Source organism: Vicugna pacos, chromosome 7 (genome assembly GCF_048564905.1).
Source record: "Vicugna pacos chromosome 7, VicPac4, whole genome shotgun sequence".
Classification (NCBI taxonomy): Eukaryota; Metazoa; Chordata; class Mammalia; order Artiodactyla; family Camelidae; genus Vicugna; species Vicugna pacos.
The window spans coordinates 41,150,598-41,167,629 of NC_132993.1; the positions used below are offsets into that span (position 1 = coordinate 41,150,598).

Genomic DNA, 17,032 nt, shown 5'->3' on the forward strand with positions numbered 1-17,032 from the left:
ACTATCTGCCTGTCCAACACCACTCCCTTTTTTTTTGCCATACTCTACTAGAGATGGAATGTGGTGTCAGTCAAACTCCCTGCTTGGAAGATTAGACGAGAAACTTCAATGGGTAGGAAAAAGTTTTAGCTCATATAAGCTACTGCTGCCAGGGGTGGGGTAGAGGGGAACAGGATTTAAATGCCAATTTCACACACTTTGTATTATCCTGGATTATTTCACTACATAAGGTATAGTTGACATTTATTTTTGGCAACCCAGCATCCACTTCCCACATTTCCATTACTGAAAATCCCCTTTTCCACACTCTGTTCATGTAGTTTGGGTGGGGCTGACCAGCTCCAGGGTGGGCATGTGATTCAGGCATAAAAGAAGCTTCACATCCCCTGCCCTCAGTGATGTGTTCCAAGACAGACAAGTGACGCAACCAGAAATAATGCTGAGACTTTTGCTGGGACTGGGGAAGGGTGAAGAAATGCACACTGTCTCTCTATTTTGGCCTCAAAGATGTTTGCCTGATGCCTCAGCAGTCATTTTGCCATCACATGGATCTAAACATGATTCACAGGTAACAGGAAATGGGGTAGGGAATGGCAGCAGATCTAGATGACAGTTTTTGAATACCTCAGTCAGACCATGACGTAACTATAGATAAGATACCCTCTGGACTTTTTCTACTTCAAACCTGAGTTGGATTTTTCTGTAAATTAAAGACTTCTAAAATATCACATGATTAGCACTCTAAATGTAGAAAAAGTACTTGACAAAATCTAACACCCTTTCATAACAAAAACTCTTAAACTAGGAACAGAAGGGAACTTCTTCAGCCTGATAAGGCCAACTATAAAACACCGATGGTTAACATCATACTTAATGACAAAAAACTGGATGTGTTTCCCCTGAGATCAGAAATGCTTGTTCTCACCACTCCTATTCAGCACTGTATTGGAGGTTCTAGCCAGGGCAATTAGGGTACAAAGTGACCTAACAGGCATCCAGATTGGAAAGGAAGAAGCAAAACTACCTCTATTCACAGACATGCTCTTGTATATTTAAAAAAAAAAAAAAAAAAAAGGAACCCACTGAAAAAACTATTAGACTAAATGAGTTTAGCAAAGCAGCAAGATAAAAGACCAATACACAAATATCAATTGTATTTCCACACAGTTGCAATGAACAATCTAAAAGTGAAATTTAAAAAACTATTTCATTTACAATATTAAAAAGAATAAAATAGGAAAAAACTTAACAAAAGAAGTATAAAAGTTATACTATGAAAACTAGAAAACATTACTCAAAGAAATTAAAGATCTGAAGATCATTTTTCTAAAACTGTTACCAGCTTTATTTTTTCTCACATAGCGCAAATGTCTTTTTATACTTGACAGCAACTGTTTGCAAAATTCTCTTTTTTCAGTTCAAGTAATATTGAACAATATATATTTTTTCAACAGGCACAATTTCCTCAAAAAAATGCACCTATATTTGGGTCTAAAATGGCATAGCGTATGCTAATTTTGCACTGTATTTTCTTCCTTTTCTACTACACAACAGCCACCATTTTAAAATAAAAATTTCTAGAGATGCTCTTATTCTTTTAAAGATCCAAACCAAAAATGTGACTACTTGTGAGTCATATCCATGTCTGACTAAAAATACTGTAGCTTCCCTTATTTTTCACTCAGAATTCTCGTGACAAGAAGCTCATCCAAACACATCACTTAAAAAAAAAAAAACTGTACTCCATTAAAAAGAAACGTAAGTTTTTTAATATTTTAAAATATTTTAAATATTTTAAAAAATTTACACATAGTGTAATTTCTTCTTTGGTTAACAGTTCTGTGTTTTGACAAATGCACAGTCTTTTAACAATGACATAATAACCAAGATACAGAAAAACTGTATTATCCTGCCCCCAAAATTCTCTCATGCTACTTCTTGGTAGTCATGCCCTCCCTTGCTGGCCAACCACTGTTATGTTTTCAGTTTAAGTTGAAAATATTTTCTAATTTTTGGGGGGACTTCTTTGACCCATGGATTATTCAGAAGTGTACTGTTTAATTTCCTAATGTGCATGTATTTTCTACATCTTTCTGTCATTGCTTTCTAGTTTACTTTCGGTAAAGATATAGAACATTCTTTTAAATTTGGCAGGGTTTCTACTATGCCCCAGAATATGGCCAATTTTACTGAATGTTTCATGTGCATTTGAAAAAAAAAGGTATTCTCCTGCTGTTTGGGGGTTCTTCCATAAATGTCAGTTAGGTCAAGTTGGTTGATAGCGTTCAGATCTTCCATATCTTTGGGTGATTTACTGTCTACTTGTTCTATAGATTACTCAGAGAAGGATGTTAAAGTTTCCAAGTATAATTGTGGATCCATTTCTCCTTTCAGTTCTACCAGTTTTTGCTTCATACACTTTTGACAATTTGTTTTTAGTTCTATACACATTTAGGATTCCTATGTCTTTTTGATGAATTGACCCTTTTATAATTACATAATGTCTTCTTTATCCCTTGCAATTCTCTCTGTTCTGAAGTCTATTTTGCCTAAGATTAATATAACAAATTCAGCTTTCTTTTGATTAGTGTTTGCATGGCATATCTATTCCTATCTTTTTTGTTTTTTAACTTTTTAAAAAGACTTAAAATTTTTAGAGCAGTTTTAGGTTTAAAACAAAATTGAGAGGGAGGTAGAGATTTCCCATGTGCACCCTGCCTCCACATGTGCATAGCCTTCCCCATTATCAACATCACTCCCTAGAATGGTACATTTTTTACCATTTATATTGACATACAATAATTCACCTTAGTCCATAGTTTATTTTAGTGTTCACTCTTGGTGTTGTACATTCTATGGGTCTGGACAAATGTATAATGATACATATCCATCTTATTCACTTCCCCAACAATCACTCTCCACTCTGCCCCAAGCAACCACTTATCTTATTATAGTCTCCATAATCTTGCCTTTTCCAGAATGTCATGTAATTGGAATCATTCAGTATGTAGCCTTTTCAGATTGACTTAGTAATATGCACTTAAGCTTCATCCAGGTCTTCTCATGGCTCAACAGCTCGTCTTTTAGGCTTTGAATAATCCATTTTCTGGATGTACCACAGTTTGTTTATTCATTTACCTTCTAAAAAACATCTTGGATTCCACGTTTCAACAATTATGAATAAAGCTGCTATACAGATTCCTGTGCAGGTTTTTGTATGTATATGTTTTTGTGTAGAACTAACTTTTTGATTCCTTTGGAGTAAACACTAAGGAGTATGGCTGCTGAATCTTCTAGTAGGTGTATGTTTAGTTTTGTAAGAAATCACCAAGTTGTTTTCTAAAGCACTATTACCACTTTGCATTCCTATCAACAATGTATGAGAGTTCCCATTGCTCCACATCCTTGTCAACATTTGGTGTTGTCAATGTTCTGGATTTTGTCCATTCTAATAGGTACATAGTGGTATCTCATTGTTGCTTTAATTTGCATTTCCCTTGTGACACATGATGTGGAGCAACTTTTCATATGCTTATTTGCCATCTGTACATCTTCTGTGGTGAGGTGTCTGTTAAGCTCTTTCACCCACTTTTAGATTGGATTCTTTGTTTCTTTATTGCTGAGCTTTAAGAGTTTGGGGTATATTTTGGATAACAGTCCTTTTATCAGATCTGTCTTTTAAAATCATTTTCTCTCAGTCTGTGATTTGTCTTCTAATTCTTTTGATTTTGTCTTTGACATAGTAGAAGTCTTTAACTTTAATGAAGTTCAGCTTATCAATTATTTATTCCATGGACTGTGTCTTTGAGGTTGCATCTAAAAAGGCATCAAAATAACCAAGTTCATCTACATTTCCTACAACGCTATCTTCTAAAAGTTTTATAGTTTCGCATTTTACATTTAGGCCTGTAATTCATTTTGAGTTAATTTTGGTGAAGGGTGTAAGGTCTGTGCCTACTTTTTTTTTTTCTTTTGCATATGGAAGTCCAATTGTTCCAGCACCATTTGTTGAAGACACTATCTTCGCTCCATCATACTGCTTTGGCTCCTTTGTCAAAGACCAGTTGACTGCATTCATGTGGGTCTACTTCTGGGCTCTGTATTCTGTTCCACTGATCTATTTATCTATTATTTTACCAATACTACACAATATTGACTACTTCATAGTAGTAAGCTTTATAGTTTAGGTCTTGAACTCAGGTAGCATCAGTCCTTCAACTTTGTTCTTCTCCTGCAATATTATGTTCGCTATTTTGGGTATTTTACTCCTCCAAATAAACTTTACAATCAGTTTGTTTACACTCACAAAATAAATTGCTGAGATTTTTGACTGACATTGCATTGAACTCATAGATCAAGTTGGGAAGAACTGACATCTTGACAGTACTGAGTCTTCCTATCCATGATTATGGAATTGCTCTCCACTTATTTAAAGCTTCTTTAATTTCATTCACCAGTTTTGTGGTTTTCAATCATATAGATCTTGTCCATCCTTTGTTAGATTTATACCTAAGTATTTCATTTTGGGGTGCTAATGTAAATGGTATTGTGTTTTAAATTTCAAATTCCACTTGTTCATTCCACAGGAAAGCAACTGACTTTTGCACATTAATCTTGTATCCTGCAACCTTGCTACAGTCACTTATTAGTACAAGTTTTTTGGTCAATTCTTACAGATTTTCTACATAGGCAATCATGTCATCTGTGAACAAAGACATGTCTTCCTTCCAAATCTGTATACTTTTAATTTCCTTTTCTTGCCTTATTGTATTAGAAAGGACTTCCAGTATCAGGTTAAAAATGAGTGGTGAGAGGGGACTTCCTTGCTCTGTACCTGATCTTAGTGGGAAGGTTTCCAGTTTCTCACCATTAAGTATGTTAGGTTTTTTGTAGACAGTCTTTACCAAGTTGAGAAAGTTCTCCTTTATTCCCAGTTTACTGAGTTTTTAATCATAAATAATTTGCCAAATGCCTTTTCTGCATTTATTGATACAATTGTGTGGTTTTTCTTTTTTAGTCTGTTGATGTGATGAATTAATTAATTTTTAAATGTTGAAACAGCTTCGTCCATCTAGGATAAATTCTAATTGATCATGGTGTATAATTTTAAAATATTTTTTGGATTCAATTTGCTAATATTTTGTTGAGAATTTTTACATCGATGTTCATATATCCTTTTAATCTTTCTTTATCTCTGTATTTAAAGTAGTCTTCACATAGACAGCATATAGTTTGGTCTTGTTTTATCATGACAATCTGTGTCTTTTAATTCACCTGTTTAGACCACTAACATTTAATAGATTACTGATACGGTTGGAATTAGGGCCAGTGTTTTATTTTTGATTGTTTCCTGTTTTATTTTCTTTTTCAGGGTGTGGGGAGTTACTTTGTTCCTCCCCTTCTGCCATCTTTTGGATTATATGATTCCATTTTAATTTATCTACTGGAGTTTTTGTTCTACCTGCGGTATTTTTTCATTAGTTGCTCTAGGGCTTATGAAATATGTATCTAACTTTCAGCCTATTTAGAATTAATACTTTACCATTTCAAGTAAAACATACAAGCCTAAAAACCTTAAGTCCTTTTAGTCTTCCCACTGTTATAGTTATCATATGCACTACATAAGCATATCAACAACCCCACTGACAATGTTACGGTTTTTGCTTCCAAAAGTCATACACATTTTAAAGAGTTAAGAGGAGAAAAACGATGTATTATATTTACCCAGATATTTATCATCTCTGTTGCTTTTCCTTTAATCCTGATGTGCTAACTTTCCCCTGGTACCATTTCCCCTCAGCTTAAAGAACTGTCTTTAGTACTTACTATAATTTTCCTTCATCTAAGGATGCTTTTATTTTACTTAACCCTTGAAGAATATTTCATTGGATACAGAACTTTGTGTTGACAATTCCTTTCTTTCAGCACTCTGATGACGGTATTCCACTGTCTTCTAGTCCTGTGTTTTCTGAAAAGAAATCCTAGATATATTTAAATTGTTGTTCCCCTATACGTATTGTGTCTTTCTACTCTTGCTGCTTTTGAGGGTTGTTTTTTTTTCAGTTTTCAGCAGTTTCATTATGATATGTGTGGATATATCTTTCTTTGAGTTTATACTGCTTAGTTTGCTGAGCTTCTTGGATCTGTAAACTTGTAGCTTTTACCTAATTTGGGAAATTTTTAGTTACTATTTCTTCACACTCCTTTTCTTCACCAACTTCTTTCTTCTTTCCCCTTTTCCCTTCTCCAATGCCAGAATATTAGTCCTTTTGCTATTGTCCCACATGTCCTTGAGGGTTTATTCATTTTTTTCCAATCTTTTTTCTGTTATTCAGACTAGATAACTTCTATTAATATATATATATTCAATTTCACTGATTCTTTCCAGTATCATCTGCATTCTACTGAGCCCATGTACTGAATGATTTTTTTAACTTTCAGATATTGTACTTTTTAGTTCTAAAATGTCCTTTTAGTCCTTTTTTAATAGTTTATATTTCTCTGCCAAGAATCTCTACCTTTCTGCTTGTTTCAAGAGTGCTGATCTTTATCATGTTGATCACTCAAGTTCTGTCTTCTCTCTCCAGTCTGCCTGTTGTTATACTTCCCAGTGCCCTCAGGTAGTTGCTTTTAGTACTCTGTTCTGAGTTATCAGTTGTAATCAGTAGGAGAGAGGCTACAGTGGGCTTATTCTATCTTGGCCCAATAACACTCTTAAATAGAATAACTAGTGGGATGCCCACTAAGTGAAATGTCAGTCTCAAGTTAGGCTGTATCACTCTGCCTATAAGCCTATCAGAGCTTCTTTAGAAATTTTGCCAATTAGGTGTTATGGGAAACCAGAAGTTTACAATCTTGCTGTTTAACAGAGAAAACACAGATAAAAATAAAACATCAATACATTGTGAATTTTTAAAGATTCATAATGAAATGCTGTTTAGAAATGCATAAAACCTTAGAAGGAACTATAACTACTTAAATCCACCATAGAAAATTAAGTCAGAGTAAAGAAAAAGTGAAAGAAAGGTGCTTTTTCATCAACCATAACAGGAAAAAACTAGTTACTATAATTAAGCAGGTATAGAACAGGAGAAGCAAAAGGGTTGAATAAATTACTAACTGCTTTTGGATTTAGTTTCCTTTTCTACAGAATTATAGCACATGTTTCATAGTCTCTAGCAATCTCCTTCAGCTTTCAAAACCTGTAAACCGAAAACAAACAAACAAAAAACTGTAAACCTCTAACTTGATTCAAAGTAACAGGAAAACATTCTTTCTTAGAATCAAGACAAAGTAACTAATGTCAAGAAAACAAGGCAAGATTAAATTTCTTGACAGGATTGACAATCTTTCTTAAGTGGTGAGTAAAGACAATTTATCCACCATAAATTATGGTTGCTGTGTTCATAATCCACATAATCACATGATGATTGTAACATATTATATTATGACTGGTATACAGATATGTTAATAGTGAAAAAAATCTAGCATTTTAAAATTGAAACACAGTGGTTACTGACCCCTGACTTTTATGGCCTTAGTGTTGTCACTGTCCAGCCCTGGGTATTCAGCCATTCTTCACCTCATGAGAGTCCTACCCCATAACTAAGCTTCCCCTGGGAAGCTCCAGACAGGACAGCAAATAACAAAGCCTTGGATTTCTCTGCCAGGTTTGTCAGTAAGAATTCTGCTGCAGCTGGGGAGGAAGGAAGGAGAGGCACCTCTAATAATAACAGATAATAACCAAGCATTAGCTAAATTATAGGCTTCTTAATTTACCATTAATTAATTCACAAAGCGTTTTTGAGCACTTCCAGTTTGCCAGGCTTAGTGATTTAGAGAAAAGAAGGCCCCAGCCCTCAAAGAGTAGCCATTACCGGGGAGTCAGGCATGCAGATGGTGAGGAGATTAACTGTAATTACAATATATGATATCAAATTCTCTTCAAAACCTTCTATTAGTCACCTCTTCTGTGTGCTCTGGGCTACCAAACTAGTTATGTATTATATTTATTTGTTCTAGGCAATGACCTCTTATATGTCCCACCATCACCTTACTCAAAAAAATAGTCAGGAAACTTTGGTTCAAGTTCATACTCGTAACATTCAGATGTGTTACCTTGAGCACGTCACTTAAGTTCTTTGGGTATTATTTTCCAAATTACAAACAAAGAGAGATGGACTAAACTGAGTATCCAAGGTTTAATATGTCACCTTCCTTCAGACTGTACTGCCCCTCTTAATAAACCCAGCATACTTTTATCATCATAGCGCCAACCCTGAGAGTCACTTCTGCCCCATTCCTCCAGGTCAGTCCTATCCAATCACCCGCATTTCTACTTTTGGCCTCAATGTTTCATTGTGGCCACAATGGGGCATGAAGTCATGGAAAGGACATAGAGTCAGGCAGACTTGGCTCAAGACTTATTTGCCATTTTATTCTAAGTTAATTATTTATCATGTGAGCTTTGGTTTATTCATCTATGAAATGTGGAACAATGTGTCCCCTCCTCCCCTTCCCACATCATCTTGACCCTGTATTTCAGCTTCCCTCCTTCCCTTATCATGTTTCAGATGGCTGAAATCTTCCTCCAGTACTATTTCTACCGTCCTTTCCTCCTATTTAGAAATCCCTAGGGACTCCCTACTATACCAATTCTAAATTCTCAGGCTTGGCTGGGTTTAATAACCTAATCCCACCCCAACAATACTGCAGCATATCCTTCTGCTCCCAAAAAAGAACTCTCCTCTTTAGCCCTGCCGGTTTCTCCCCTGAGGGTCCCTTCTGTTCCTTCCCCTTCCTCCTTCTGTCCACACCAATCCCACTCACCCTTTGGTCCCTCCCCCATTAAGTTTTCCCTGGCCACTCCTGTAAAAGGATTCTCTATATTTTTCTTGATAAGGGTATGCCTGCTCCTCAAGTTTTACACCTTCCTCACTTTCTTAGTTTCTTCTCTCGTAAAAGCAGAGGCTACTTTTACTGGTCTCAGAAGTTTAAAGGTTGGTCTCCATCCAAGTTGTATATACTGGCCAGCAGAGACAGAAAAGCAATAGGACATCTGTGATATGAACCTGGATGACGAAAGATTAACACTACAGCCAGCCAGGGGGACCCCAAATTTACCTTTAAAAGTCCAGTAAAGACACCAGAGGGTGACAGGTAACATTTAACTTTAGCTAGGGACCAGCTATATGCAGTGTGGTCCCTCTAAGCCCTGTCAAGCCACAGCCTCAGAACAATCACATAAAAGCTTAAAGGTCAAAATCACAAATTCAGCTGGAAGGGCATTTTCATAGTTGAGAAAGATTTCCACTAGATTATGATCTCCCTGAGAATAAGGGTCATCCTACCTAAAACAGTATGCCCAATGCCCACACAGGGTCTGGTAACAAGTTCATACTCAGTGTTTCTTATCATTTATTCTCAGTGAATGAAAGATTGACTGATTGGGGGCTATTAGACCCTGTTAAAAGTAGATTGTTGATAGATAGACAACAAGTTTATACGGTATAGCACAGGGAACTACAGTCAATGCCTTATAGTAACCTATAATGAAAAAGAATATGAAAACCAATATAGGTACTTATATGTATGACCAAACTATTATGTTCTACACCAGAAACTGACACATTGTAAACTGACTATACTTCAATTTTAAAAAGTCAATTAAAAAAAAGTAGACTGTTGAAACCATTTCTCTGGTATCTAAAAATCAAAACAGCCATCCTTGTCTTGGACAATATAAGAACAATTCTATTTATGGAATAGATTCTCAAGTAAATGACATTTTGCTTCCTCTGATGTGACAGGAATACTGAGTAACATCAGCCCTCTCTGGCTAACCTGTTAAGTGTTATCCATTTCCCCCTCTCTCCTGGTGCTCTCACACCCTCCAAGACCAACTTCAAAATAGATCCAGGAAGAAAAATGCCCAAGCACCATGGTATTTTTTGGACTTACTTTCCCTATTGTCTCATTTATCTGTCTTCTGTCCAAAAACAGCTCCACTGCCAGTTTTTTTGGTCTGTCTGAAACCTATTCCTAATGGAATTTAACCAGCTTTTGTGCCTAATTCTAAGTAAGCTGAAAGTAAAGCTAACAGGAAGTGGTAAAGATTAAACACTGAGAGTACTGTCCAAGAACAATGATCCTCAGGCTTCTTCAGTCCCCAGGCCACTTCAATCGCATAAGACTCCACAAATCACTCCTAGTATCTCAAACCGTATAAAGTATCAGAATCAAGAGAAAAACTGGTACTGCTTTTGATGGAATGCCAATGAGGCAATGGTTTCACCTCTTTTCTGTTCCTTAACAAATTATTAATTAATTTTTGCTGGAAGCAAAAATGCAGATCTGTGGTACACAGAATTACATGATCTGTAATCAGTCATCCAAAAAGATGATTGTCATATGACTACAGAATCAATTCCAAAATTGTGATGGTTTATTTGAATCTTTTCCTTTATAATTTATACCCCTCCAACTTCCAAAAAGAAGACGTAAGGAATTCAGGATACATATACTCTCAGAAAACCATGAGGAGCCACAATCTGCACATAGGTGATACAAACTGAATTCTTCTGGCATCATTAATCAAAACAGCTATCCAATTAACCTACGCTTAAGTGAATTATGTACCAGGCAGGTTCAAATAAATTTCATCTTTATCACAAACCTATTATGGCTATTATTCTTGCTGTCACCTTAAAACTGAGGCTCAGGGAGATTAAATCAGAGCTAAAACTATAAAAAGTTTTAGGAAAAAAACACAGGAGTGAATCTTCATGGCCTGGGGTTAAACAATGGTTTAAGATATGACAGTAAAAGCACTAGCAATAAAAGAAAAAAAATTCATAAACTAGACATCAAAATTAAAAACTTCTGTGTTACAAATGATATTATCAAGAAAGTGAAAGGCAATCTACAGAATCAGAAAAATATTTGCAAATAATGTATCTGATAAGGAACTTGTATCTAGAATAAAGAACCCTAACAATTCCAGAATGAAAAAATAAATAACTCAAATAACAAATGGGCAAATGATGTGAAGACACATTTCTCCAAAGAAGATGTACAAATGGTTAAATAAGCAATGCAAAAGTTGATCAACATCATTAGTTATTAGGGAAATATAAATCAAACCACACTGAGGTGCCACTTCACACTCACTAGGATGGATATAATAAAAGAGACAGACAATAACAAATGTTGGTGAGGATGTGAAGAAATAGGAACCTTCTTTCATTATTAACATGAATGTAAAATGGTGTAGCCACTTTGGAAAAGATTGGCAGTTCCCCAAACTGTTAAAAAAGTTACCATATAACCCTGCAATTCCACTCCTTGGTTTATACTCAAGAGAAATGAAAACATGGCCACACAAAACTTGACACAAATGTTCAAAGCATCATTACTCATAAAGACCAAAAAAAGAAGCAATCCAAATGTCCATCAATTGATGGACAGATAAACAAAATGATATATCCATACAATATTATTTGTTAATAAAAAATAATGAAGTACAAATACATGCTACAACATTGATGAATCCAAAAAGCATTATGCTAGGTAAAAGAAGCCTGTCACAAAAGACCACGTAATGTATGATTCCATTTATATGAAACCTCTGGAATAGGCAAATTTATATGGCCAGAAGATTAGTGGATGCCAAAGGCAAGAGGGGATGGGGTGGAAATGGTGCTAATGGATACTGGGTTTCTTTCTGGGATAATGCGAATTTTTTTTAACTGAAGTACAGTCAGTTTACAATGTTGCATCAATTTCTGGTGTAGAGCGTAACGTTTCAGTCATACATATACATACATACATTTGTTTTCATATTCTTTTTCATTATAGGTTACCACAAGATACTGAATATAGTTCCTCGTGCTATACATTAAAAACCTGTTGTTAATCTAGGATAATGCAAATATTTTAAAATTGATTGTGGAGATGGTTGTACTCTGTAAATATATTAAAAACCACTGACAAGTCAACTTTAAATGGGTGAAATTCATGATAGGTTAACTGATATCTCAAAAAAGATGTTAAAAGAACAATAACAAAAAAAGTTGACTAGTGGTTGTGAGACCATGGGATCCTACTCTGTATCACTCACACTCCAGATGTCCTCTTGCACTGTTTACACAGTACAAACATGCACGGACAAGCGTCACCTTCTTTCACCTGGGGGTAAGCAAAATTATAGCATCTCCTCAGACAACCATCTGGTGAGCATGATGCCAGCTTCTGTTATTTTTGGAATGCAGTACTGCAATGTGCTTATGCTCTAACCCACTGGTGGGGCCCAGGAAGCCTGCAGCTGGCCAGATATCATGGCAGCAGCCCTCCTGTCTGCTGAGTGGGCAGGAAAGGGACCTAAAACTGCAAACTAGAAAGCTCACAATATAGCTCAGAAAACTTCCTTGTGACAAAACATATGCACAACACTGGGCGAAGTCTTACTCACTCCTGAACTTCTCCCCACCTCCCACTGCCAAATAAAGTCTGTTATTCTAGGTCAACATACTTTAAATATAGGTGCATTATGAATCAGCTAGATTTCTATAATGATCAAACAGGAAGGGCCTTTACAAGTATTATGTAATGGAGTACTGACACTGGAGGAGCCACTTACTAACTGTGCAATCTTGGGCCATTTCCTTCCTCCACCTTTTCTGTGTCTCAATGTTTTCATTTGGAAAATGAGAATAATAAAGGTTCCTAACACTGCTGCAAAGATTAAATGAGTTAATCCACATAAAATATCTGGAATAGTACCTGGAAAGTTATAAATGTAAAGTGTTTTACTATTCTTAAAATTACTAACTGGTAAATCGCATCACTTTTATGGAGGAAGACACTAAAGCTCAGAATGATAGAGTGACTCTGTAGCTGGCATTGACAGAGCTGCCACCAGACTTCAGGTCTCTTTGATTCCTCATCTAGTGTTCTACTATAGAGTGTTAACACATAACCAGGCAGATTTAATATCCTTTGACTAACTTTTAGGGCTTGAAAGATACAAATAATAAACTTTCAATGCCTAGCGTTTTGTCTCACACAGTACAGGTATTTATGAAATGTTTAATCCAGTCTGGGTTTAATATTCTAATGTGAAGTGAGAGTGGGACACTAAATCCCAGAATAGCAAATGTTTTGCTGCACAAAAGACAGGATGGCTCAGACTGTTGAAGAAAATACACAGAAGTTCTTTTTTTTTTTTTCACCTGATGGAGCACAGAGTACCTGAGTGTGCCCAGTATTATTAGGGAATACTAGGGAAGAGAGACTTTTCTTCCCTTTTTCCTTCTGTATTTTAGCAGTACATCCATGCAAACAATTCAGATGCTGCTATTTTCATTAACTGATGATGTTTCCAACTTTCAGTAATTGATACCTAACAGCTTAATTCAAGAGACAAGAGAAGCTCACAAAATAAATGTATCACTTGGCAAAATACAATAAATGTAGCCAAAGTGAGCTTTTAAACAATCACATCAATTCTCTATCACTCACACACACACACACACACACACACACACACACACACACTCAATCACTCCAGTGTTTAAACCAGCCTATGAGACCCTGCAATCTCAGGCCTCCCCCACCCCTCCTGCAGTCTCATTGGAGCCGCATTCTTCTCGGCTCTCCTGCCATTTGTGTCTTCTTTCTTTTCCTTAAACTCTCCAGTCTTTATTCTGCTTCAGGGCCTTCATACTGATAATCCCTATGCCTAAAAAGTTCTTCCTTATAGCCTCCAAATGCCCTCTGCTTTGGCCTCACCACCTACCCAGCTTCTATTTATCCTTCAGGCTCTGTTTAAAACTTTTCCTCAAAGAAACCTTCTCCAATGACCATGACTAGCCTCTCCCTTCCTCTCCATCCAAATCACACACACTTGAAACCTACTTCTAATCACTTACTCAATTAATGTCGGTCTCCCCTCACCAGACTGTAAGTTCAAGGAAGGCAGGAGTAGCGTCTGTCTTGTTTAACACTGCCTGCCCTGTGTCTAGCACAGTGCCCAGCACACAGTAGGTGGTGAATGAAACTAACAGCCTCCAAGGAATCAAAGGATCAACTGATAAACTGATTTCCTAACTTCATTACTTGAATTTGGACACAAGACATCCCATATCAAGCTGTGGACAAGACAGACATAAATAGGTTATGTACTCCCTTTGGAGAAGAATTCAGAGCGAACAAAAACTTGGACTGGGATTATATGTATTTTTAAATTACTATGTGCAAAACAATAAAAAAATGTTACTTTTAGAAACAAGTTTCAGAAGAAGAAGTAGTGATGTCTTCATCAGAGCTTGTCATTAACCCTTACACTATGCTCTCTGGGGGAGACTAACTTGCATAGGAGGGTGAAAGAAACAAGAATGCATTTGTCCCTCCTAGGCTATTACTGTTCCTTTCCAAAGTAAATTTATCTCCTAATGAAAGGGAATATGCTAGGGGGAAGAGTATAGCTCAGTGGTAGAGTGCATGCTTAGCATGCACAAGGTCCTGGGTTCAATCCCTAGTACCTCTGTTAAAAATAATAATAATAAAATAAATTCTAATATTTTTAAAAATAAAATAAAATAAAATAAAGAAGCAGAATGTGCTGAACCATAATTCTAAGTATATCCAGTGGTATGATGGGCTTCTACGTACAGTGTTCCCACTAGGAGGCGGCTCATGGGCCAAGGGAACAATCAGCATGATGTAAGGGCAGTCATCTCTGGCAATGGCTCCAGTACCCCTTCTCTTTAGGGCTTCCATCCTGGCACCACTCACAGAATTAAACTCTCCTACCTGGGGCAGAAAAAAGTAGACTCTTTTCCAATAGAACAGATGGTACAGGCATCACATGACAAGGACTCCAAAGGATCCTTCTAGAGAAATTTTGCTTTATTGAAGGATACATTAAAAAGTCAGTGGGGGGAAAAGGTATTTCAAGACTGAGAAGTAGGTACAGTACCAAGAGACTGAACTTTATACATAAGGGAGGAGGAGAAGAGGAAAAAAAGTAGAGGCAAACAAACGACGACAGAGAGGGAGAGAGATGTAGAAAAAGAAGGAAGAATGTTGAGGATGGAGAAAAAAAGTTACAAAGCCTGTGTAACAGAAAGGGGTGAAAGAGCAAGACCAACGGCCAAATTTCACTCGAGGGCACAAGGTCATACATCCCAGAACTCAGAGGTATCTCAAAAGCAAACTGATCAAGCACCCTCCCTTTAGGTCAGTAGAGTGTTAGCCTCTGACATTCACCGAAGTCCAGCCATGAGTTACCCACATCTAATACAACCTCTTGACATCAAATGAAGGTCCTCAAAGCAAAGGCCAGGTCTTCTAACACACCTTTCCTCACTCAGTTTCTACTAAGGATCACAAGGAAAAGAAACAGAACTCACTTCTAACCACACTGTGCAGAGGGAAGAGATTCTGGGTACACCCAACAGGTGCACTTTCAGCTGTGCAGTGTAACTTCATCAAAGCCAACTGATCCTCCCAGATACAAACGTCCTTAAAACACCCCAGAGACCCACACTACAATCTAGGGTCTCTAGAGTGGGAAAATATATCTCCGCCATTCTAAGAGATACTGGGAATATTTCAAGTACATTGCTATTAAAATTATAAGTGTCTACCACATTTCCCATAATAAAAAGTTTCATTCCAAAAAAGTGCCTAGCACAGTTTCCAGCACACAGAAGGCTTTTATTTATATACTCATTTATGAAAATGCTCGTTCTGAATCATATTCACAGCTGAATAGTTATGACCTTCTCAAGATATGAAAAAAATACTTCCACAAATTGGAAAGGGGGCGGGGTACTATTTAAAGCCATTCTGCCCAGCAGGGCAAGAAAAGAGTGGCGAATACTTGCGTGCATTTTACAGTAATTTCTGAGTCTGTAAAACAAAAAGAGACGCTCAGTGAGAAAACCAAAAACCTTATGAAATACTAAATACTTTAGAGCTTTGAAACTGCTGAGACGGAACTCTGATAACCTTGGTCTGCACACAGATGACTCTGCGGGTGACAAAGGGAAAGTGTTTGCACCAGAGCATTTGTCTGAAAATGGACCTCTCACCTCAGGAATTCCAGGTCATTGCTGGCATTCATTTGAAACCTTCCGAGACGCACTCTTTTGCCAGAATTCGAGAGATTCCCAAAGGTCCCCACTGCAGGAACCAGCGCCTCCCTCCCGCTGACACCGAGGGCATCGTACCTTTCAAGTCACCCTAAACCTCAGGATTGCATAGCATCCCTCGAGGTGAAAGGGCAGCTACCGCCCCCACGCAGCACCAGCAGGGGGCTGCGTCTGTACAGCACGGGAGACACAGAACTGCAGTGGGGAAATATTTCAGGTCCGCGCAGGCCTCTCTGGTCTCAGGAGGGACACTGACTCCGACCCCCAGGAGGCGCGTCCCGACGCCACCCTCCCGCCGCTCAGACAAAGGACTGGAACGCTGGTGCGCCCCTCACTCACCGCTCAGATAGTTGGTCCACTTGTACAGCACCCCCTCCATGGCGCCTGCGGTACCCTTGCCCCCGCCGCGCCGGGGCCGCTTCCCCTCGCCCGCCGGCCTCCTCACTGCCCCAGGCCCCAGGAGGCGAGGAGCACCGGCAGCAGGGCCATCGCCCAGCGCTACCGAGCCGGCCACTCCGGGCGCCCGGGCCGGGTGCGGGGACGCGCCGCGGGCCTCACATCCTCGGCCCGGGGGCGGGGTCACTGCGGCGGCCTCCGCACGTGAGGACGCAGCCGGCCGGTGGCCTGGCTCGGCGGGGCCAGCACGCTGTCCTCAAGGAGGCCAAGGCACTGGGTGGGTCCGCGGGGCTGCTGAAGCCACTAAAGTGCCGCGAGTGAGGCAGCTGGTCGCCGGCGGCGCCACCACGCGTTACCTGAGTCCTGGAACCACCGGGCCCGGGACCGCATCGCGCATGCCCAGTGCACCGCTTGTGCGCACGTTCCCAAAATCCACTCCGGGGTTTAGCGGCGACCGCGGCGGCGGCGGCGGCGGCGGCGGC

The 17,032-nt window shown here is 38.5% G+C and overlaps 1 protein-coding gene across 5 annotated transcripts in view; it reads right to left on the minus strand.

Moving 5' to 3' along the window:
* Positions 1-16,951, minus strand: part of PLEKHA8 (pleckstrin homology domain containing A8) — a 67,415-nt gene extending 50,464 nt beyond the window's left edge. For 2 of the 5 annotated variants that reach the window (XM_072964734.1, XM_031674272.2), the window contains exon 1: positions 16,494-16,950. In XM_072964734.1, the coding sequence (XP_072820835.1) occupies positions 16,494-16,533 (40 nt within the window). In that variant the 5' untranslated portion in view covers positions 16,534-16,950. Of the gene's footprint in view, positions 1-16,094; positions 16,230-16,493 lie in introns of those variants that run through there. The other 3 variants (XM_031674269.2, XM_072964732.1, XM_072964733.1) reach the window with 3 other exon arrangements.
* Positions 16,952-17,032: the final 81 nt, after the last annotated feature.